This window comes from Magnolia sinica, chromosome 2 (assembly GCF_029962835.1).
Source record: "Magnolia sinica isolate HGM2019 chromosome 2, MsV1, whole genome shotgun sequence".
Lineage (NCBI taxonomy): Eukaryota > Viridiplantae > Streptophyta > Magnoliopsida > Magnoliales > Magnoliaceae > Magnolia > Magnolia sinica.
Window position 1 is genome coordinate 3,997,188 of NC_080574.1, and position 25,301 is coordinate 4,022,488.

A 25,301-nucleotide genomic window follows, 5' to 3' on the forward strand; every position below is an offset into this window, starting at 1 on the left:
CGATCAACTGGCATTAAACCCAAGGGAAGCAAAACACAATCATACATCCATAATCCAAAAACCTTATAAATCCACCACACGTGGCAACTGCCGCTTAAAAAAAAAAAAAAAGGTAGAATACGACAGGAGGTCATTTAAGGACCACCTATCCACTTAGTTACCCTCGCCCACGTGTTGCCTTTTATTGAATCTTTGACTGTTGGGGGCTAACAATAGCTAGAAGTGAGCCTATGGCATGAGGACCACTCGTCCATGCCTATATAAACCACACCACAACGAGCCTCAAGGGGAGGTTAGTCGCTGATACGGGGCTTGTGAGAAGGATGTGAGGAGAGAAAACATGAAGGCAAGGGCTTCAGGCGTGAGGGCTGCACGTGCAGCACCCTATCGAGATTCTAATTGTGCATAAACTTTGTCCGACTTAGGAGATGTCTATCATCAAATCTGCTAAAAGGACAATAATATGGTTGGAATTGGGGATATCCGATCATTCCTTAAAAAAAGAAAAGAAAAGAAAAAGAATGTCTGATTTTTATTTTTCACTGCACGTATCAAAGTAAGCCTACATCACATTCTACATATTCTAAAGGATGCCAACAACTCACACACTTTTTGTTTATCATAATACTCTTCTCTCACTCATATTCTCCTATTATTTTTATTTTTACTGTCTAGTTGGGTGCACGATAAGGTATAGATGTGGTACAACTGAGGTTATATTAAAAATATTAAAAAATAGTATATTTCATAAAGTAAAAACTGCATGTTAAGCTTGACAAAAAATATTGCCTAACCCCTTCATTTTTCCATAATCAAGATTCATACATGGGATCTATGGTTGCGGATCAAACTGTAGGAGTACTTGGGACAATGAACCCCTTGATTTTCCGAATCCAAAATTGTTACGCGGTTTCTAACCAATTGTAGATCTTAAACTTGTTTGTACTAGTGGTGGCTATAAAATATATACATATTCAAGCCATCCTCGTGACATTGCACAATCAGACAAATAAATGCGAATTTAACCTAACCAATTTCAGCTGTTGAGTGTGTTCGCTCACTTGGGGGTTGCTCAAGGAGCTTTTCCAGTAGCATAAAACACTCACATTTGTGTTGTGTGGACTACACGAACTAAGTCCATGGTGAGTCACTTAAGTTTTGGATTTGGCTAAGTTTTGAGATCACGTCCTAACATAAGCCAAAGAAACTAATGAGCTGAGTGGATTTCTCATAGACATTTAGGTAGGCTCCATGTAACTTCAGAAGATAGGAGCTTCATACAAGCAAGGGCCCATGCAACTCTCATATGTGAGGTGGAACCCCTCTGAAAAGCAAAGATTACTTTATTGGAGGAACACAAAAGCACACAGAGATGAATAAAGCAGAGTATTCCAATTGCACGATCAAGTCCAATCACAAACATTTTAAATTTAACGTGGAAACACCACTGTAGGAAAAAACCACGGTACAAAAAACCACGACACAAAGTAACAATAATGCACTATGAAAGTAGAAAATTATAAAAAATAGAGACTACTTGATTCGAACAAGCCTTGAATCTCTTCAAACTATACCCTTGAAACTCAACAACGAATTAGAAAGTTCTCTTGAACTTTATGATCTCCCATATCCCGATTATATATATATATATATATATATATATATATATATATATATATATATATATATATATATATATATATATATATATATATATAGAGCTTTTATGAGAATCACAATTGAAATAGGAAACAAATTCCGCACTTATACAATTATGTGTGTGCGCTCGATGATACCTTCGATGGCACTTCGATGACATTGATAGATTGTCGATTGCATCGAACACCCTCGGCATCATTAAGAAAAATGTCAAAATGTTTCAGCTACTAAACATGGATTTTCTATTTTTTTTTAATGGCATCTTCGATGACATTGAACTCATTTGATGGCATCGAGCAACATACCATAAAGTGTCCAGCAACCAACATGAGATTTTTGAATTTTTTTGATGGCATCGAACATCTATTGATGGAATCAAATGACATATAGATGATATTGACGGACCTTGTTACTGAAAGATTTGACACACCAACGACATACTTTGGATGAAACTATGTTTTTTGCCTTTTCACGGAGAGTATATTTGAGATATGAGTATAACGTTTTCATTGTTCCGTGTCAAGGCTACCAGGATCCCAGTAACCCTGGTTACTGGCAATTCGTGTCTCCTACGACCTGGGGTATTATGTAGGTGGGCCCCACCATCAAGCATCAAATTGGTCCCATCAACACGTGAGCCACGAATTGATCCAGGCATAAGATTGAGATTAGACCCAACAACGGCCAGGATCTTGCGCCCAGGAGAGTAGGATTCCAAGGGAGGAGGTTTTAAGACCACCCCCCAAAAATTGGGGGTGATTCCATGCTAGCGCGCGGTAGATGAACCGTCCATATCTCTCATATGCCCCATGTTACCATGTATGATGGATTGGCCACACGTCTGAATGTACACTCACTTCTCATCCAGCCTCATTTACCCACCATCATACCACTTGTTTAGGAAACCCGCACTATCCAAAGGGCAGGTACTATCATGAAAACCAGCTGGTAAAAAAACCAGGTAGGTCGCCCACAGCGCATCAGCAGCACCATGGTCTGGCTCAACATGCAAGCACGGTCCAACTAAGCTCAGTAGCCTGGTTTTTGTACCAAGCGATTTGGTAGTAGGGCCTACCTTCTCCAAGGCACGGATTCCTTATGCAAGTGGCATTTTATCAGAGAAGATGTGGTTGTATGACAAGTTTGCATACTCATGTGTACGTAGTCTTATTTTGTCCGCTCACCCAACTCAGTATCATCAGGTATGTGGGCCCATCGGGCTTTCATGCGAAGATGGTTTGATAAACATAGGCATCAATCTCAGGATCATCAGGTATGTGGGCCCATTGTGCTCACATGCGAAGATGGTTTGATAAACACAGGCATCCATCTTACCGCTATTTGGAATGGCCTATGATCCAATAGCCATGCTGCAAATCTGACCTTAATAGCCTGACCATTGATCTATTGAGTTGAAATGTGAGACTTGAAATGAGTGATACGTGTGGTTAGTGTTGAGTAATGGCTTGGGATGCGTGGGAAAGATCCAGGTTGTCCATAAGGTGGGGCTTCTTTGTGCACTGGTCATTTTCTAACCGTTCGTTCCCTTTGTAATACGAGTCTGGCCAGCTTGATGAGCAGACCAGCCGGATTTTGGTTTGCTGCAGGCTAAGTTCGTAGTGGGCCCCAGCTGATGAATGGTTTGGTTCATTTATGCGTGTGATTGCACTGCATCAAGTCATCCACCACGTGGGCTATGAAGATGGGCATACTTACGGTGAGAAATAAACTCAATAAAGCTGTCGAATGTAGACTCAGGGTATGTGGCCCACCGGATGAGTACGTCAACTTGATCTTTAGGGTAGGGCACGTCCACAGCAAGAGTTTGATTGACGGTCATGATCAGCGGGCTCATGGAAGACCAACCCATGGTAGCCCTAAACGGGCTGGACCGGGCCAGCCCAACCCAACTGCACCCCTGCGCAATTGATCCAGACCTTTCATGTAGTGGGTAACATCTCTCAATGTTTAGTTTCCATTTGAAGGTCACTTGTTGGATGGCTAGGGTTGTCTAATCAACCATGGTCCATCCATGTGAGTAATCCACTAGATGGATGGTCTGGATCCATACTGACTCGCTGAACGTAAACATAAAGAAATGATATGGCCTATATGGATCCTCTGGACCCATGTGAAAAATGTGGCAATTGTGTAAGACGTGGAACTCATCAGGCGGGCCTCTGAATGTGCTTGGGCCCATAAATAAGGCCCGCCAGCATAAGCCAGCCGGTACATGATGAGTAAGAAAAGGACACGGGATCCACATCAGACTTGAAGACATCCCACCCGATGACCGCACGGACCCAAAACACGGAAAGCGGATCCCACAAGCCAACGGTCGGGATCACACAACTGTCAAAAGCCTACGGCAGCAAGGGCTCCGTTGTAAAATCCACACCTCTGAAATCTAAAATGCACCTTTCCGTTTTACCCGCCTCTCCCTCACCCCCTGTCCGTACGTTTCTTTGTTTTCAAAAATCCCGGATTCAGATAGCGTCCTGCCGCTGCCAGGACAGACTCGGTCCAGTCAAGGACTATGTGGGGCGCAAAGTGATGTATATGCTTTATCCAAACCGTCCATTCATTTCTCCAGAATATTTTAAGTTTTGATTCCAAAAATGAACCAGATCCAAGCTCAACTGGGCCACACCACATGAAGTAGCAGTGATAGTGACGCCCAACGTTGAAAAGCTCCTAGGGCTCACCGAGATGTTTAATTTCCATCCGACCTGTTCATAAGGTCGCATAGACCTGGATGAAGGGAAAACAAAAATATCGGCTTGATAAAAACTTCTACAGTTCCCAAGAAGTTTTCAACAGTGGAAATTCAAACCACTATTTTTGGTCCAATTGATCCTTGGATGTGATTATTTTTTGGGGATTACATCCTAAAATGATCTTTAAAAGTGTATGGACGACGTGGATGAAACAAATACATCATGGTGGGTCCCACAGAGCCCCTGCCTGGACCGAGTCACTGCAGGTAGGGCAGGACGCAATCAGCGACCAAAAACCCAGCTTGCATCTACCCCTATAAATAGCTTTTTTCCCTCTCTATCATCGATTTCATTTCATTTTGATTTTCAACCGCGTTCTCTCTACGCTCCAAAACCCTCCCTCCCTCTCTCTCTCTCTCTCTTTCCAACTGCTAGCATGCGAAAACCTAAGAGAGGATCATCATCCTCATCGAAGAGGAAGAAAGAAGGGAGCAGCACAACATCTCAAAAGCAGCCCTCCAAAGGGTCCACCAGCAGGGGAAAACGAGTCAAAGCCCCACCATCTCAGGAACCCGAATTCTTCCCCGAAAAGAGGAATCTGGTGAGATTCTCCCTTCCCAGATCTGTTAATATCCGCGCGCGATTTCGTTCTAGGGTTTTGAATCCCGTCTAATCTTATCTCCTGATTTTTTTTTTACGTTCTCCTTGAATCACATTCGATTTCTTCTCCATTTATTTTACAAGTCAGTATCCGCATTGCGTGTGTGGTGTCACTGTGTCAATGTCTCAGCTTCAACATGCAGAATCTGATGGTTGAGATTGACTAATCAGTGTGATTTTTGGTGTGCTTCATCTACAATGGGACCCCACTTTGGGCAGTCTGTATCGATGCACGTGTAACTGTTATATGGTATGGAAAACTTGCGTAGTAGTCTAGCCCTCTTTATAATGGCAGGCGGCACTTCCATTTCCCTTTTGGTGTGTTGCATAACTTGCATTGCAATTGGACACATTACCTAATTGGACACGATTTGCATGGTTGTTGGTGGGTCCCACCATGGACGCCCCACTGTCTTCAAATTGCACGGATTGGACAATCTCACCAATCCAATTGGTGGACCTCTTGAATTTCAATGCTGTCTGTTGCCAATATTGTCTTGTACCTACCGTTAAAAGGTCACCTGAGATCATAATCTGATTTGTGAAACCCACCAGATGGATGGTCTTGGTCATGGACCATTGCACCTGCATCCAGTTCAGTGCAGTGTCAGATAAGGAAATTAGTACATTGCGCTGAGGCTAGCTTCCCCATATGTAATTATATATCTACCAAAGTATTTTATGAATTTCCTTCTTGTAGTGGAGAGAGTGCTTATTCTACTAGTAACCTAGCTGTCTTCAACTTGTACCAGCATTACATGTCCTCTAATAGTTGTATGCTGTTTTTTCTTTTTTCCTTTTGCTGTTTAAAAATGACTGTTTCTGTTTTGCAGGAAGATTTATGGCAGGCTGCATTTCCGGTTGGCACAGAGGTTTGTTTCAATTCTTTTTTCTTCTTCAATCATTACATCTGATTTTCAATGTGATATCAAACCTTGCTAGAGTTCAATCCACTATGTGCATGACTTCAACAGATATTTTTAGTTATGGAATTACTGTAATAGGTTTTGTTACTTTGCTTCTCATCAGTAGATACATGAGGATGCACGAGTATGTGCAACCATATGTGCCTTAGCATATATGGATATGTATTTCATGAGTGTCTGGGTCATAAGCTGTTTGTGAGTTATAAAAGGGAAGCTATCATGGGTGATTGGGCTAGTTTGATGCAGTTGGGTTAGGGAGTAGTGGACCCTCACCATCCCCTCTCCCTTTTTGCTTTTTGTTAGGTACTAATAACGTTATTCTTACTATTAAAGAAAGACACTTGCGCATGTTGAGTGATGTTATGAGTTCCTATGTTGTCAACAATATATTTTATCAATTTTCTTGTTCTTTAGTTGTTACTTTTGCCCTCTTACCAAGTATGATATATCGGTTGCAGTGGGATCAACTGGATTCAGTCTATAAATTCAACTGGGACTTCTCAAATTTAGAGGTTTGTTACATGTCCTTGTGCCTCCATGTTTGTATTCTTGAGTGTTCTGCAATTTAGATGTTCTTTTTTTTAATATTTATTTAATGCTCCACACATGGAGCAAGTGTATGTAATAAGTTTGAATGGACATCTAAGATAGCCAGAAACATTTGTATTTGGTGTGGTGCTGTAAATTTGTTTGGTCATTGGACAGAATGCTTTCGAGGAAGGGGGAGAACTTTATGGGAAGAAGGTTTACCTCTTTGGCTGCACAGAACGTGAGTAGCTTCTCTAATTTCCACTTATTATTCTTCCTATATCGTAGTTCATGTCAATAGACTGAGCAGTAAACTATTCAATTCATTCCAGACATGCTACTACAACTTAGACTTTACATGGTTTCTAGCTGTTTCCTTAAAAAACTCTATATAATTTTGTATCTTTTGAGTTTAGATCCATATTTTACACTCCAATTGATACATAATGGCTTCTGTAATATGTCTTTTATCTTCATTATTTGTTGTTCATATTTGGCTTTGGATGGTGCTATTGCAAGAAGCCAATACAATTCATGTGCATTCATATGCTTTATATGAAAATTGAAATATTTCTGGATTGCTAGTTTTTCATATTATTTATTCATGTTCTTGTTTTTCTGTTTTTGCAGCTCAATTGGTTTTCTTCAAAAATGGTGAAGGGAAAGTGATATGTATCCCTGTCGTGGTGGCGGTATGTTCGCTCGTTGGCATTATCTTTTGTGTTACATCTCTCAAGTTAATATAAGGTGTCTCAAATTGATTGTGAAATTCACATGCTAAATCAAATGATCAAGTTTAAAAATTGATTTGGCTAGATTGTTCGGTTCATGCTCAAGTGCTCAACTGCTACTGAATTTTCTGTATTCATTCCTATGTAACTTGGACCCAAACACGTGCATTGGTGCTGGGCATGGATGCAATGATGTGTGCTTTGGTATAATACTACTAAAGGCGTATGAATAATTGGTAAAGTAACCTATTTTTGTGGTTTTTTTTTTTTTTCTTTTTCCGAAAAGCAGTTGATTTGTGTCCAACACAAGCATCTGACAACCTGTTAGAGAATGTAGAGTTGGCAGGCTTTAGTCACAGATCGCTTGTTATCTAGCTGAATCATGCAATACACTTATCTTATTCATCCGTTTTGTTTTTCTTATACCTATTGGATTTGATCTACATTCTCAAGTTAACTTGTCAATCTCGCCAGGAGATTGAATACATACCAAGTTATGAGTAAAGGTCCTTTATATATATATATATATATATATATATATATATATATATATATATATATATATATATATATATATATATATTGTAAGAATATACCTTTCTATTAGATACACTTGATTTTATGTTCTATATATTTGATTGTTCTGATATGTGGGGACCTAATCGACGTGGACCATGTGCATGACATGTCGGTTTCCTCACACCTAATTTATTTTCTGCTTTCTTCATTTGCCATCGAATGCTGGTTTTCTTGGAACAAAATGGTTTCATTTTGCTAAGCAATCACTTTGTATGCTGCATTTTTAGTCAAATGTCCAATAAATTGTTAATGCATTTTCTTGAGCAGGTTGTGTCCCCATTCCCACCTTCTGATAAGATTGGTGTAAAATCAGTTCAAAGGGAGTCTGAAGAAATACTACCAATGAAGGAAATGAAAATGGCTTGGGTTCCATACATCCCGTTAGAAGATAGGTATTTTCTTTCCTTTCCTTTTGCTACAGTGGGATTCGAATTTTACTGTAGATGAGCTTTTGTCAGTACTTAACCATTATTTACTCTCTACTGTATTTTTTCAGAGATAGTCAAGTAGATAGGTTGAAGTCTCAGATTTTTACAATGAGCTGCACCCAAAGAAGGTATTGGAGCCTTCTTTTGTTGAGCTTTGCATTCTTTCATGCGACGTTTGTTGATGTTAATTACTTTGGAGGATAGTAGCTTGCTCGAAAGAAGGAAACGGATCGGGTTTTAACCTATATAGTATGCTTCTATGTGAATATATTCTGTTTTGAGTGCTTTCTAATAGAAAATTTTATTTTGTGTGAAGTATTTGCTAGCTTGGCACACAACACCCCTCATGTACTTGTATTTTCAAATGGTTGAGTCAGCTAAATGTTCCAGCATTGTTGTTGTTGCTGCTGCTGCCTAGTTCAAGTTATTTGGGGCTGTCTTTTCCAATCCTGCGTTGCTGATCATTTGAAGCAGGAATTCTTATGATTGCTTAGCAAATGTCAATGACCAGCAAAGCTCTCAAGATCAGTGGGAAGGGGTCGTTTATGGGGTCTGATGGCAAGATGTTTGCATTTCTTTCACATTTGTATGATTTAGGGAGATGAATTATGAACTCCATGAAGCAATCGAAGGTGACGGAGGTTTGGTGAGAGAAGCAAGAAAGCGGAGGTGATCGATTGGAAGATGCAGCTATACTCGCTAAAGCAAAAGGGAAATACATACTATTGGAATTTGTACCAGATGCAAAATTCACGGAAGAGGAAAACCCAAAAGGATGTACGGTAGTTTGCAAGAAGACATTAGACTTGAGGAAGATGAAGTCCTGGGCTGCATCCCACCTCATCGAGCTCTTGACGCTATTTGTAGTTGGGTTTCCGGCTGGGTCACGGGTGGCTCCTGATAAACTTTGAAAGAGTTTTTGGGCGGGCCTTAAAAGTGATGGAGGTCGTAATCCCACGAGCTTGAAACTCTTTCGAAAGCCGTGGTTTTGCCCTCATCCAGATGAGTCGGGATGACAAGGCAAAGAAGGCTGTAAAACTCCTCCATGGTGAAAGGTTTGGGGGCTTGCAATTGGGTGTCCAGAAAGCTTGATTTGGGTCAGATATTAAGAACAAAGAGGCTTCAAGGTGAGGAGTAAATGGCCTGACTAGTGAAAAACCACCGGCATATGGGAATGTATCCAAAGCTTTCTCTAAAGAAAGGGCAGTGGGGAAGTAGACAATTGTGTCTAGGGATAACCGATCTAACAATGATGCTCCCAACGACAATCTTAGGTAGGGATGTAACTTCCATACCCACCACCATGAAAAAGGGGAATCATCAAAATCCAAACTGGACAAATGATATGGAGGGTGGAATCGACCGAAGGTCTAGTAATTTCAATCCACCAAAATGTGGTTGAAGGTTCGCTAGAAGAACTAGAATTCAGTTTTGTGCTATCCATTAAGCTAGGGACAACAGTTGCGGTTCTCAAAGAATGGCTAAACCAAAATTGTAACTTAGAAGACGATGATGTGGCAATTAAAATCTTTAACGATGATCATGCCTTAGCCTCAATTAGCTCACAACCACCGGCAGATAACTTCTTCATGTCCTACAACTTGATTCAGGATGACAAAGTTAGAAGTATTTAGAAGTTGGAGCTTTGGTCAACGTTTGGATGGGAAGAAGTTTGGGTTCGGATATGTAATCTCCAATCTTCTTCATGTCTTGCAACTTGTTTTTGAAATTGCGCGGTAATCTAATATGATATTACGATGGAGAAGCTTAGAATTATGGCTAAGTCTTAGAGGGTGGTGAATAGGACATTTTAAAAATATTTACTAATTTAAAGAAAATAGGTCTAAGATCATAGACAATAAAAGATACAACTAATTGTGCAAGTAGTTTATGATGTGAGATAGTTATATTTAGTGTGTTGTGAATTAAATTTCTAGTATACGATTTATTCATGCATTCATATGAAATAAATAAATCCAATCACAAGCATAGATAGAATCACATACACAATAACAATCTCAAACATAGTGATATATAGTGGTTCGACTAAATCCCTACTCCACTCTTGAATGATGAAATCAAACTCGAGCATTTCAAATTTCACTATCTCAATGGTTTTCTATAGGTTCACTATTAACCTTTACAATCCTACATTAGGATCCACATACACACCCGCTAGTGGCTCACACAGAGACTCTAATGAGGTTTTCTGTAGGTTCACCAGTAACCTTTACGTACACACCCGTTGGTGGCTCACACAGAGACTCTAATGAGGTTTTCTGTAGGTTCACCAGTAACCTTTACGTACACACCCGTTGGTGGCTCACACCAAGACTTTTACAAGGTTTTCTATAGGCTCACCAGTAATTGTACACGTACACACTCGTGTCAGTGGCTCACACAAAGACTTTTAGAATTGCTCTAAAATGCTGGAGCCAAACCTGACCCAAATTTCAAATGGGTCTGAAAATGGATCCAAATTCATTTAAAGTGTGTTAAGAGCATAAAGTAATGATTGCGTTAAGAAAATGGTAGGAAAAGATTACCTTCTTCCTCTAAGATAATCCTTGAATCTATAAAGTAAAAAATATCGAAAACTGAGAATTTTATTGAGATGTCTTTTACAATGCAGTTCATATGCTTAAATAAGCTTAGACTCCTCATTTGACTCAAATAAAAAGCTTCCCCAAAAATAGCAAAAGCATAAGTCACTAAAATAGTAAAATTTAACATTGGACTCAAATTTGACCCTTGAAATGATTGGATTTTGGAGAGCGGTTGGGGGAGCCAACGAAATTGGCTAGGATGTAGAGCTCACCAATAACTTTTCAGTGACATATTGCACATGAATCCAATAACCAGTCGTAAAGGTACGATCGTTGGAAACTGTAGTGCATGTTAGGCCCTTTTGCCCCTGGTTGGTTTGTAAAATTTGATTTTTGTTAATCTTGCACCTAAATTTCCTTAGAGAAATTTCTCTTGGTCTGCCATATTAGACACTAGGTGGAAAGCTTTTACTGAAAATCTGCTTACCTTCCAAAACCATATAGCCAACGAGAGATTAAATCTCTAGTGACCATCATTACTGAAACAATATTCTTTGCTAGGACCGTCAATGGGTACCCAGATCAGCAGGTACCTCTTGGACCCAACTCAATTTAAACTTGTCTTGGTGACCACCTCCAAAAGAGGGTCTAGTTGCATTTGGGTTGGGTTGAACATTATGGAACTGATTAAAGTAAGGCTCAACCAGTTAATTTTAATAGTAATATTCTGTGTGTGTGTGTGTGTGTGGTTTTGCACATGCGTGTGCTAAGCTTAGTCACACGCATGTAAGAGAGCCCATTTACACATCGCAAATGTGGTGTACTTAATTTGTTGGGTAGGCCCAACCATGTAAATGCCCTTATTTGGCTTGGACCCTACCCCAACTCCAGACCAAGTTCGAAAGACCTCGGCGCATTAAGACCCGAATACGATCAACAGGGTATGCATATTCTAGGACCCTGTCTAATGCAGGGGCATTTTCACATTGGGCTCGAGTGGGGTTGTCTGTTGGATGCAGGGGCACACTTGGGCTGGGTGACCCATGCGATTTGGGGCTCACGGGGGAGGTCTTGTGTTCGAGACTCCTTACCAGGGGTGATTAATGCGCATTTCACATCGGGCTCGAGTGGGGTAGCTCGTGGGATGCGGGGACACACTCGGGGTGGGCGGCCCATGTGATTTGGGGCCCACGAAGGGGGTTCGGCCGAGGTCCTAACCCATGAGATGTGAGGCCTGAGCTATGAGATAAATGGATTAATTCGCCATACTCTAACAATTTGAGCTTTTAGTCACTTTTTTTCCCTTTTCAAGAAGGTATTACTAGACCTACTTGAAGTGCTCAATAATTGAACTACTTTCGATCGTGTTCGAGACTCCTCACCGGGGGTGATTAATGCAGGGGCATTTTCACATTGGGCTCGAGTGGGGTCACCTGTTGGATGCTGGGGCACACTTGGGGTGGGTGACCCATGTGATTTGGGGCCCACGGGGGAGGTCTCGTGTTCGAGACTCTTTACTAGGGATGATTAATGTGCATTTTCACATCGGGCTCGAGTGGGGTAGCCTGTGGGATGCGGGGACACACTCGGGGTGGGCGGCCCATGTGATTTGGGGCCCACGAAGGGGGTTCGGCCGAGGTCCTAACCCATGAGATGTGGGGCCTGGGCTATGAGATAAATGGATTAATTCACCATACTCTAACAGTTCGAGCTTTTAGAGCAAGTCGTTAATTGTCTTGTGTCACTGTTTGAACCTGACTTGTTGACAACCCTATTTTTTTTATGTCCTTAGGTGGAAGCAAATCTTTAGAGCAACTTTCGACTCTCTCTCTCTCTCTTGGGATGGCAGTTTAAATCATAATTATTCAACTCGGTTTCGCATTGCACTTTCAGTATGTTGACACTTGACAGTTGTTAACACTTAACATAGAGTAATTTCTAGCCTTTGGCCTTTCCATTAAGGTGAGAAGTTTGCATTCCACCCAAACCTGTTTTTTTGCTCTCCAAAATTTAAAACCATCTCCATACATAAGTTTCCATTAACCTTAATTGGCGGACACTAAAATTACTTTCTTATGCTTTCTTTGCTTCTCTTATTATTTTTGTTTGTGAAATTTCTAGGTGCTCGATTGACTTTTAATTTGAGGAGCAAGATCTTGTAAACATGTTTGGAGCCTGGCATGGGGAAGTTGGGGGTTCCTTGTGTACCTGCAGATGGAGGATTGCATTGTTGGCGTTTCTTTGGTCGGTTTGGTTCAAAGGAGATAACTGGACCTTTATAAACAAGAAGCATCCAGCCTTGAGTGTTCTTAGTTGGGCATTTCTTTGTTTCTTTGAGGCCCATGTAGTGGTTGTGGGTGGTTTTTTTTTTTTCTTCTTTGTGGGGTTGTGTCTTTTGTGGGTTGGGTGCAGGTTGTATGGTTTTTTTTCCCCCCCATCTTTTAGTTTTGTTTTTTGTTTTTTTGGCTGTGGCCTTAATAAAGTTTATTTCATCTCTCAAAAAGAAAAATAAAATAAAATCCTGTAAACATGTTTAGTCTCTTGTGGCTATTTTATTAAGAATTTTGTATGAAATGAATTTGAGATATTATGGAGGGATATTATTCTATGATAGACTTCGAGAATGAGGCTCTTTTCCCACATAAAATTTAGGGCAGTTTCTTTGTCACCTGACAAGATGATCCTGTCTCCTATTCTACTTTGTGTTCATGTGGAGTTGGTTGGGAGCACCTGAAGGCTGAAGGAACATATCTGCAGTAATGAAAGTGATGCTTTGCTCTCCGTGAGTGTTTTTCTAACTGATCTTCCAAGTTATCCACCATCACTAAGATCATTACTTGAACTGAGCGGAAGAAACCTGGCAGAGTAGTAGTTTCTGATCTGCTCGAATGGGCTTGATGCTTATAGTTTCCATTTTGTGGTATCATCTGAATGAGAGAACCCTTGGTTATTGTGGTCTTGTGTGTTTTATAGTTTGTCAAGCATTTTTGGGCTTCATAGTTTCAAACAATTTCAACAGCACGCCTGTAGTTTTATCGTTTAGAGGATGGAATTGCTGAAATGGTTATGCAGGTTCTATTTGGATCCATCCTATTTGGAGTTTCTTTTTTCATTCTAAATCTTGGTCTGTGAGCTCATGTTTTTTTCCGTTACCTTTTTAATATAACTGTCTTGTGAAAATGATATTAGATCTATTTAAATGCAGGGCTGCTTTAAGACATTTGAAGATAGACCGTATCAAGAAATATGAATATTGTCTACCATGTGAGTTCTATTAAACTTGTGATCTTGTTCTTTGTTCTATTGTGTTAAAAGTGCTTGTGTCTTGATTGTGGGCAAGATAATGCTGTATCTCTCTCATGTTACGCATTGGTTTATATATTAAACTATCTTATGACCTCATCACCATGTATGCACGGAGCTGGATTAGGTGTTTGGCCTTTGATCCTCCAGAGTTTCTTGCCCATCACCGCAACATTTAACTTTTCAGATATTCTGTTGGAATAGCCAAAGTGTTTTGTTTTGGTCAGTTTCTGGACGCTTAATTATAAAAATTTGAAGCTCGCAAAAATTTGCATCCCTTTGGGAAGTAATATGATCCTCACAATACTTGGATTTCAGTTTTGGGCGTGTCTTTCATTTGGCAACTGCTTCCGACTATTTTACGCACTGTGGAATGTGATTGACTAAGAGAACCTTTTGAATTCATGGCTTGGCTTAAGTCATCTTGATCATTGTTGTCTACAAGTCTACAAGCTCCCAAGAAGAAAACAATTCTTTTGTCAAGAGCATACAATTTTAAAGAGCAAGATTCAAGCTCTTAAGAACTCTCTACATTCTCTAGTACAAACAATCATACATAATCATTCCTCCCAACTTTCATTTCTTATTCATTTCATTTACTAGATAATCATAGTCTAATATCTAGTCTCTACATTCTCTAATCTCCTATACTTCTTTACATTCTCTACATTCTTCTCCCTCTACATTCTCTAATCTCCTATACTTAATTTACATTCTCTACATTCCTTTAATCCTCTCTCTCTCTCTCTCTCTCTCTCTCTCTCACTCGCCGTTCTCTAATCTCTATGTATATTCTCTACATTTCTCTCCCTTACATTCTCTATTCTCTCTCTCTCTCTCACTCGCCATTCTCTAATCTCTACGTATATTCTCTACATTTCTCTCCCTTACATTCTCTATTCTCTCTCTCTCTCTCTCTATATATATATATATATTCTCTATTCTCTGCATTCATTTGTAACATTCTACATTCATTCTCTACATTTCTCTCTCTCTCTCTCTCTCACACACACACACACACACATTCTATAATCTCTTCATTCTCTATTACTAACCTTCTTTCTTTAGTGTGTGTTTTATTTTTATTTTTTAAAACTCAAGTGTACAAATCAAACAACACTACAAGTGTGCAAGGCTATAAGCTACACGATTCAAGAATCTACAAGTGTAGGCTTAAAGTACAAACTACAAGATTTAAGGATCAAGACTCAAGACAAGAATTAAGATACAAGATTCAAGTACAAACTACAAGATTCTATAATCTCTTCATTCTCCATTACTCTCTAGAACTACCAGTGTAAGTGCGTAACTCCCTCTCTCCCTCCCTCCCTCCTATCTAGTCTCTACCAATGTTCGAAATATCAGTATCGCGTAATGTATCGCACCTGAGGGATACAGATACATATCGGTTATCGCATGGGATATATCATTTGTATCACGTAATTTATTGCACTTTTTGGGAAACATGGAGAAACATTGAGAAAATAGTTAAATTTTTCAATGAAACTTCAGAGATTATTAAAAAATACATTAATACATTTAAATCATAAAATCTCAAAAAAGAAGTACACGTAATATGTTTCCTTTGTATAGGGTCCTAAGCTATGTGCAGTCTGACTGAATTAATGCAACTAAATCCGTGGGCAGTTAGAAATTTTACATCTAGCTAGTGGATATGTAATTGGTTGAAAAAAAAAATTCTAACCTCTAAGGACACTTAATTGTTAAAAAAAGACTATTGGACACAATTACTATTATGTGGGTCCCACTTTGATGTATGTGTTGTATATCTATGCCCTCCATCCTTCTTGCCAATTCATTTTGGGGCATGGGCCTAAAAATGAAGCAGATCAATTTCTCAGGTGGACCACACCACAAGAAACAGTGAGGCAAGATGGACGTTTAATCCTCACTGTTTCATGTTGTGCGGCCCACTTGAGCTTTGGATCTTCTTGATTTTTTGGCACATGCCCTAATATACTATAGAAAAATGGATGGATGGACTAAATTTCTTATAAACATCATAGTGGGCCTCACCACAAGCCCCATAGGACCATTAGTCTCCAACTAGTTCCTAGCGGAACACGGATTACCTATTGACATTGTCAACATCCAGTATCTACTGGATAGTGCTCTATGGCGCCCACCATAATGCATGTTTTTTATCTACTATGTCCATCCATTTTTCCAAATAAATTTAGACCATAATGCCAAAAATGAGGGAGATTAAAATCTCATATGCACCACACCACCGGAAACAGTGGAAATTGAACGCCTACCATTAAAAACTTCTTGGGGCCACAACCGTTGAATGGCAAGTCCTTAGATGAAGCTGATATTTGTGTTTTCACTTATCAAGATCTTTGTGACCTAATCAACAAGTTGGATGACAAATAAAAATTACAGTGGGCCCCAAGAAGTTTTTAATGGTGGTTGTTCAATCACAACTTATTTATTCTTGTGTGGTCCACTTGAGATTTGGATTTGCCTCATTTTTAGGATCATGCTCTAAAATAATACGGAAAAATAGATAAATGGCATGGATATAACACATACATCATAGTGGGGCCCACATAGTACTGTCTAGTAGCTAGCATCAGTAGGCAATCCGCGTACGTGGGTGGGACCTTGACTGTGGGACCTACCATGATGAATATGTTGTATCCAAACCATCCATAAATTTGGAGAGATCATTTTAGGGCATGAACCAAAGAATTATGCTGATCCAAAGCTCAAGTGGACCCCACCACAGAAAACAATGGGACAGTGACGCCCACTGTTAAAACCTTCCTAGGGCCTACCATGATATTTATTTGAGATCCAACTTGTTCATAAGGTCACAGAGACCTGGATGAAGGGAAAAACAAATATCAACTTGATTGAAAACTAGTGGCCCCTAAGAATTTTTCAATGGTAGACATTTAATTCACCCTGTTTCATGTGGTGTGGTTCACTAGATCTTTATATATGATTTTTTTAGCTCAAGCCATAAAATTATAGGATAAAATAAATGAATGGTGTAGATGTAAGACACATACATTACAGTGGGCCCCATAGTAGGGATCCATCAAAACCACGCTCGGAGTGAGTTGGGTACTCCCTAATCTGCGCTACACATGGAATTAGCGTCGTGGGTGGTACCCTGACTGTGGGCCCCACCATGATATACTTGTTGCATCCACACCGTCCATCCATTTGGAGAGATTATTTTAGGCCATGAACCAAAAAATGAGGCAGATCCAAAGCTTAAGTGGACCCCACTACAGAAAACAGTAGGGAAAGTGACGTCCGCCGTTGAAATTTGACAACTTACGGTGGGACCCACCATGATGTTTATTTGAGATCCAACCCTTTCATTTGAGATCCAACCCGTTCATAAGTTCATGGAGATATGGACTAAGGGAAAAAACAAATATCAGAGATTAAAAACTTCTATGGCCGTTAGGAAGTTTTTAATGGTAGGCGTTCAATACCCACTATTTTCTATGATGGGTCCATTTGAGCTTTGGATATGCATAGTTCTTTGTCTCGTGCCCTAAATGTACGGAATGGATATAAAATATTACATCAAGGTGAGCCCCACCGTAAGGGCCGGTCTTAACTGTAACCCGAGTTGCACTGAATCTAAGAGGGACTCGAATCAAAAAGATGAAAACCGTCTTCTTTTCCGTTGAAGGCGTAGCCCCGCGAGCTTTGCGATTTGGAATCCATTCAAAATCCCATTCAAAATCCCCAAAAAATCTCTGTTACTTCTTTCTTTCTTTCTTTCTTTTTCAAAATCCGTATCCGAATTCCAAAAATCTCGACTAAAATCTAGTTTCTTTCAAATTGATTCTCTTCGGAAGGAAAAAAAAAGGGTTTTAGGCTTATTCGGCATTGTTGACCCACTCCAGTTGAAGGCCATCTTTTCAAGCAGATTTGAGGTAAGAATTTTTTTTTATTTTTTTTATTTTTTTTATTTTTTATTATTTTTATTATTATTATTTTTTTTCAAATTTGTGGAATGGTTGTTGGCTATAGGAAGATATTGACAAATATCGACAATATCGTGTATACAATCAAGGAAAAAAATCACGATAAATGCCGATATATATTCGATGTCGGCGATATCGCACAATATTTTAGGATATTTGGGCGATATATCGCACGATGCATAGGATTCCGAGGACTTTTTGTATTTTTGAGAGACTTCTTAGGGGTTTCATGTTGACGGCCATCGATAACGATAATATTGGCCGATAGTATCAATATTACGAACACTGGTCTCTACAACTACAAGTGTAAGTGTGTAACCTCTCTCTCCCTCCCTCCCTCTCCCTCTCCCTCTCCCTCTCCCTCCCCCTCCCTCTCTGTCAGTCCCAACTCTAGTCTCTACACGTGTAGGTGTGCACCTCTCTCTCTCTCTATCTTTATAACTTACAAGTGTATAAGAATCATGTCTTTTTTCCAATCTTTTTCTTTGAAACCCAAGTTAAATGATTGGGGTTGGAAGTATGGGCACTATCGTAGTGCTACTGAAAAGACTCATATAGTGTGTGAATTATGCCGGTTTGTAAGTAGCATTGTACGCCACAAGTAATTCCTTGTACATACACTAGGATCAAATATAAGAGCATGTCTTAATATTATTTCAGAAATTCGAAAGGAAATCATTGAGTACATGAATAAACAATTAAGAAAAAAAAATATGATAATGCTGTATTTTGAGAGGAATGTATGGTACAATAAGCTTATGAGAATATAGATGTGGATGAACCTAACCCTATCTTTCCAACGTCGATTGGCCGGTCTAGGCTATTGGCCTCGAAAAGATCTCATGGGCATGAGCCTATGGATAGGTGTTGTAGACCACATCCTCAACGGGCCCTTGCAAACCACATTAGAAAACCGATACAAGCAAAAAGATAAGGAAATCATGATTTAATATTTCAATAAGTGGTTATACCAAGCCAGTGTTGCTTTCAACACCGTTAAGTTGAAAAGCTTCAATGTTATGATTGAGGCAATATGACAATTTGGACCTGGGCTTAAGCCCATTTCTTAACACGAAGTGAGGGAGACATGTGTCAAAATCAAAGTTGATTATACAAGAAGTTTCATAGCCAAATATAAAGAATCATGGAAAATCTGGATTGTACTTTCATGTCCAACGAATAGACCAATAAATCTAGTTGGACTCTAATAAACTTTTTAGTGAATTGTCCAGTTGAGAAAATGTTCTTGAAGTCTCTTGGTGCATCGGGCAATTCCTGTATGATCAATTATTTGTTTAAATTATTAGATAGTGTAGTGAAGGAAGTAGGAGATGAATATGTTGTCTAGGCAATCACAGACAATGCAGCCTCATATATAGCTGTCGGCCGCCTTCTTATAGAGAAGAGATGCCATTTATTTTACACTTTATGTGATAAAAAAATCTCTTATTTTTCATTTATATATATATATATAAACTATGTAATTGCATCTGTAATTGTGCGATCACATATACGCATAGGCGTATGTGACATATGCGATTTGACAACATTGATCTTGAGAGGCCTTGGCACATTTCATTCTTGCTTGTTAGATATGTTTAGAGTAAAAATTTGGATTTTTTCTTTTTTGCGAGTTAGAGGAGGCATAGGGGACCCCATTTAGGCATCTTTGTGATTGAAGGCTCGAGTACATCTATGCATTCAAAGCAATGTTCTGGCTGGTCCCAAACCCATGTAAAGTAGTTGGGTTGATGTCAGGTGGACAGCTGGTACAGTTTTTGTCAATCTAGGATTGACACATGATTCATGATGCCAAGTTGCCAACTCCAAATAGCTGGGATAGGGCTATGACTACGATGAGTCTTTATCATTGCTGCATGTTAGATCTTGTTTAAGACACAAATCAAATTATTTTTAGCGAGTTATAGGACACAAATTTAGGGTTTGATTGACATCTGGTCTTTGACATAATAAAACTACTCTGAAGCTAAGTCTTAAGTGGTTGCAAATTTATTATTTACTTGCATGTAACCGAGACACCGATACAGAAAAGCCTGGCAAAATGTGTTAATATTGGATAATATATTTCTCATGTTTTTGGTTTGTAAAAGCATGAGATGCAGAAAATGTATCTGGAATCTTGATAAATAGACAATAACGATGTAAGTGGCATATAAATGGTACCAAAAAGAAATCAGTGGAAGGTAAACCATTTTTTTTTTCCCCTTCTTGCAAGCATCAGTGTGCTTGACACATCTTTTTGATGCAGTGGTGCTATTTTTTTTTCAGTGTCTTTGTTTCATGCTGTACTTCTTAATCGTTTAGTGTTGTAATTCATCTCCTTTTCTTTTGCTGGATTGCTGCATCTATTTGATATTTATGGCATAAGTTCTGGTTATTTAGAAAATCTGGGCTTTTGTGTAAAATTCTTCAACTTGATATTGCAAATTTGTATGCTTATTTTGTATGCTCCACCGTCATGAGATTGTTTCATGAACTGCATCTCATGGCATAATGGGTTCAAACAGTTGTGGAAGTAGCTATCTGTAATATTGTGATCCTCTCTGCTACTAAATGCCGCTGAGTATTTTTTTGACACTGAGTTTCACTCTTCTGGCAGATTTTTACCATCCTATGAAGGAGGACGAACTAGAACAAGATACAGTTGTTCAAATCATGTATCCTACAGAACCTCCGGTCTGTATCCGAGCTCTCTCTCTCTCTCTCTCTATGAATTATATGCCAAGTTAGTTTTCAAAAAAAAGAAAAAGAAGGGCCAAGTTATCTGCTGTTGAATTCTCTTCTGTGTACAATGAGATATTTTATAGACACGAAACACTTGCAAATGAACAAGGATTCAATCAAGACCAAGAACTTGGGCAAGATGACACCTCATGATACTTACGGAACTGCCTCAGTCTCCAAGGGAGCATGTTGTGCTTCATTGGCAAAATTTTCAAGACTTGCAACTAATTTAACTTATAGAGGTCTGCTAGGTTGGCCCTCAAGCTGCAGTGGAGATGGAGTCTCTCATATCCAGCATCTGCACCATGGGCCTATCAGAATGATTATTCTGATGGGCTACCTTGTATAGGGGTTATAGCTCAAATTACACGATTGGACTCTCTTAGTGGTCATACTAGGGGCTTGCAAATGGATGGCTTAGAATAAAGCTTGAGCAAAATTATGCGCAATGGTCCGGAAATTGCATTGATCAGATTCTAGGATAGTCAAATCATCAAACATCTGGGCTATGGCATGTCTGATGATGGCTCACTAGATCAAATGTTTTGATTGTGCTGGGCCACTAGCCATGTGCAACATTTTGGTGAAGATGCTAGAGGCAGGTGATCTATCATCTCAATGGCTTGTGTGCCACTATATTGTGTACTAAAGGTCTAACAACTGGTGTTATGACCTAATAACACACTAAAGAGGAAAACAAGAATGAAACATTTCTGTCCTACGAAAAAATAGCAGCCATTTCTACAAAAAAAGTGCATTGTACTTCATTACCTAACACCATTTTATATTTTAACGTGTCCTAGGTAGATAATGAGTGTTATTTTTGCCATATAATGGCTTTAGATAATAACAGCCACTATTTTCAAGCATTTTTTTTGTTACATAACACAATGTAGGGAAACTGTTCTCACAATAACGGTTGTTATAATGGGTATTATGGTGTTTCTTTAAACCTTGGTTGAGTAACGTACCGATTTTTAAACTTGTTGAATAGGAGTGGTCTGAGCTGGCTTTCCAGAATGACTTTTCAATTGAACCAATTCATTTTCTAATGGCCCTCTGGGCAACTGCTCTTTTATTGATAGTGGGCCGTAATGTCTCTTCTGATTTTAGATTTCATTTTCCTCTTGTGCAGATTGTCTGTGATTTTGATTGGGAACTTGATGAACTTGAGGTACCAATTAATCTACACTTCTTTCCTCTTGTTCCTATCTTTGGTGTAACCCACAATAGCGCATTGCCTACATTCATCCTGCTATCTGGTTCTTCTTGTGCTGCTATTCAGCTCCACTGTAACTATAAATAAATGGTTCTATTGTATGTTCGGCTCCATCACCTAGCAGAAAACTGTTGCAGTTTTGGTAATGCTGCTGAAACTTCCAATAGAATGGTGCTGGAAGCTTTCTCTGGCTCCATATCCAGATACCCTGGATTCAATAGAATTGAGAAATAGAGAAATCTTTGTAATATTTTCTGACCTAATAAATTTAAAACTCTGCTGATCGATGACTGTAATCATCATTGATTTACATTTACATTGGTGCACTGATCCAAGAACATCAGTATGTGTTTCCTATGCTTTTGTGTGCATAAAGTTTTGTTTCTTTCCAGCATTGATGTTAAAATTTGATTTTGCAATGTTTAGGAGTTTGTAAGTGATAAAATTAAGGATGAGGTATTGGCAGAAGATCAGAAAGATGCCTTCAAGGTATTTCTATGCGATTTAGGAGTGTGTTCCTTCTGTTCCTTCCATGTCTTGTTACCAACTATAGAAAACATAATCTGTTTCTGCAGGATTTCATCAAAGAAAAGGTCAGGGAAGCAAAGAAAGCACAGCGGGAGGTATTTAAACTACAACACAGCTTTTAGTTTTGATTGGACAGTTTACGGACCTGTTCACATTCCTAAGTTTTGAATTCCAATATGGTTCCTGCCCATAGGCAAGGGAAGCTCGCAAAAAGGCTGTTGAAGAAATGGATGAGGAAACGAAAGCTGCATATGAGAACATGAGGTTTTACAAGTTCTATCCAGTGCAGACACCGGATGCACCTGACATATCCCAAGTGAAGGTGAGGCTTCATTACTAGTGTTGTATATCCTTAACTCTGAGGGAAGGTTAAATCATGTGATTGATTCTCTCTTGTTCCTGGTGACCAAGGACTTGAGCTCCATGTTAGTTAGAAGTAGCCCTGCCATGGCTACGCGAGAGTAGGTTCTCGAATCCGATGCCCCCATACATGGCATGTGCACACAAGATCCAAGACATTGATTGGGTGGGTCCATGGCATGTGCACACAAGATCCAAGACATTGATTGGGTGGGTCCATGGCATGTGCACACAAGATCCTGTGTGTGTGTGTGTGTGTGTGTGTGTGTGTGTGTGTGTGTGTGTGTGTGTGACAGTGAAGGCCTTTTAAACATGCTAGATTGGAAAGTTTTAGGAGAGGGTAAAGTAGTTTTTTTTTTTGGAAATATTTGTGATTTTATCGGGGGTTTTGAAGACCTTTGGAAATTATCATGCCATCAGGATTGCTGAACCTATCGTTTTCTGAATATACCGGGAAATATCTTTTTTGTTAAAAAATAGCAGAGAATTGTGTCACTAGGGGTGCAGGGCAGGTTGGGTCGGGTTGGGCGTCAACCCGAGCCCAACCCACTCCCAAGAGGATCCTACCTGCAACCCATCCCAACCAGAATTCCCACCTGATGTGCCCATCCCAAACCAACCCGAAGTTGTCTATGACTCTATGCTCAACCCAATCCAAATTCAAATTGGGTTGGCGTCTTTCAACCTGAACCCAACACATTGACCTTGGCAACCTGATCCAAAGTCCAAACTCAGCTTGGGTCAGTGGGGTTCGGGTTTACCTGAACCCAAGTTGCAGCCTTATTTTTCACTATAGCACTCTTGTTAATAAAATTTCTTTTGTAGCCTTTTTTTTGGCGGGGTTGTATAATTTTAATATTTCTACATCTGGTGTTCTGCTGGTTTTGGCAAGCAGGTCCCTTTCATAAATAGGTATTATGGCAAGGCTCACAAGGTCTTGTGAGGAAAACCAAGGCTCAGTTCACGACATCATGGGGTTTTCCTCAGAAATGCTCCCCTGCATTTTCGTAAAAGACTCAGAAGCAAAGATACTTATCTTGAAAGATCACAAGGCACACGGCTGTCTCAATTACTTGAAGATACTACAAGTGGGGGCTGCCATGGATCTTGCTTCTAATGTATAATTTTGAGAAAGGTATACTTAAGAATCTCAAAGGTACTGCTTCTTATGCTTCCAAATTCAAAGAAGCGGTTTCTTTTGGGTCTTCTTCTATTCAGAAATGAAAATTTTGAGATGCATAATCAGAGTTCAAGATGAACTTAGAATTTTCTCTGCCTTAAGAGTAGGTATGATCTTTGTTTCTTTTATTTGGATTTAAATTCTCCTTTGTTTGGGTCTATTGTACGGAACATTAGAGAGATGAAGCAATTAGAACAGTTATTTCATTTTATTTGTTTGCTAGTCTACTGGTTTTTTTCGTTGAGAAGGTATTCCAAAATTTCAGCAGTTAGCACTTTCGGATAAATAAAATTCTGGTTTACTTCTTAATGTGTAGTATCTTATGAGCCTTCTTTTGTGAGGGAACACATTGTGATAAACTTATATTATGAAATTTCAGAATCTTCAATCATAGCAGGCTTGGTTTTCAATTATGCTAAGGGAACTTTTAGCTAAATAACTCTATATATAAAGGCTCAATCAACATCATGTAACATCTTTATCTCAATCCTTTTTATGAGGCCAGTTCTTCTACAGGTCCTTGTAGAATAAGTTATTCCTTGTAGAATAAGTTATTGTACATGGACTGTTCATGAGGCCTATTGTGTGTGCATGTGGCATCCAACCTCTCCTGCAGGGTTGCTCCACTGTCAAAGTTTTGTGCACCAATAATCAGGCTGATTTAACCATCATGCAGGCACCACATGATTTTGGAGGCTTTTGGATGGTTGTCCATTGTTTTCAATGGTTTAGCCTGCCTAATGATTGCATAAGCCTGATTTTTTTGCGGCATCCCATCATCATGGTGAGGATCATGTAATGCAAAGATTGGATGGCATGTACACATCACAGTTGGTTTGACCCAAGAAAGCATTGGACAACCTGGCACATGATGGTTAGATTGGGTTGACTTTTTTTGGGCACCCTACTTTCATGATGGGGCTGAAGTGATGCATGGGTTTTATTCCATATGCGTGCCCTGGTAGGCCCCATGCCCAGCACTATGAGGCTTATTCTACAAGGACTTGTAGAGGAACCAACCTACCCCTTTTGCTCTACAATAGTTTCAGTTCAATGATATCATCTATAAATGCCGGTAAAATTACATTTATTTTTGTCCCCGATGCAAGAGTACAGAATCTATAATAGCATGAGGAATTATTGATTCGATTCTTAAAAAGAAAAAAGAAATTATAGGATCCTGCTCATCAGCTGACTCACAGGTTCTGACCTGCTGGA

General features: G+C 39.4%; 1 protein-coding gene across 1 annotated transcript; it reads left to right on the top strand.

Annotated features, from left to right (window-relative positions):
* The first annotated feature begins 4,722 nt into the window (after positions 1 to 4,722).
* LOC131232305 (protein HEAT INTOLERANT 4) lies at positions 4,723 to 24,392 on the top strand. Its single transcript, XM_058228545.1, has 14 exons — positions 4,723 to 4,977; positions 5,870 to 5,908; positions 6,421 to 6,474; positions 6,668 to 6,731; positions 7,121 to 7,182; positions 8,068 to 8,192; positions 8,297 to 8,356; positions 13,980 to 14,038; positions 20,672 to 20,748; positions 21,932 to 21,970; positions 22,442 to 22,504; positions 22,591 to 22,638; positions 22,737 to 22,865; positions 23,799 to 24,392. The coding sequence occupies exons 1-14, from the start codon at positions 4,813 to 4,815 to the stop codon at positions 23,844 to 23,846; spliced, it is 1,032 nt and encodes a 343-aa protein (XP_058084528.1). The 5' UTR covers positions 4,723 to 4,812; the 3' UTR covers positions 23,847 to 24,392.
* The last annotated feature ends 909 nt before the right edge of the window (positions 24,393 to 25,301 follow it).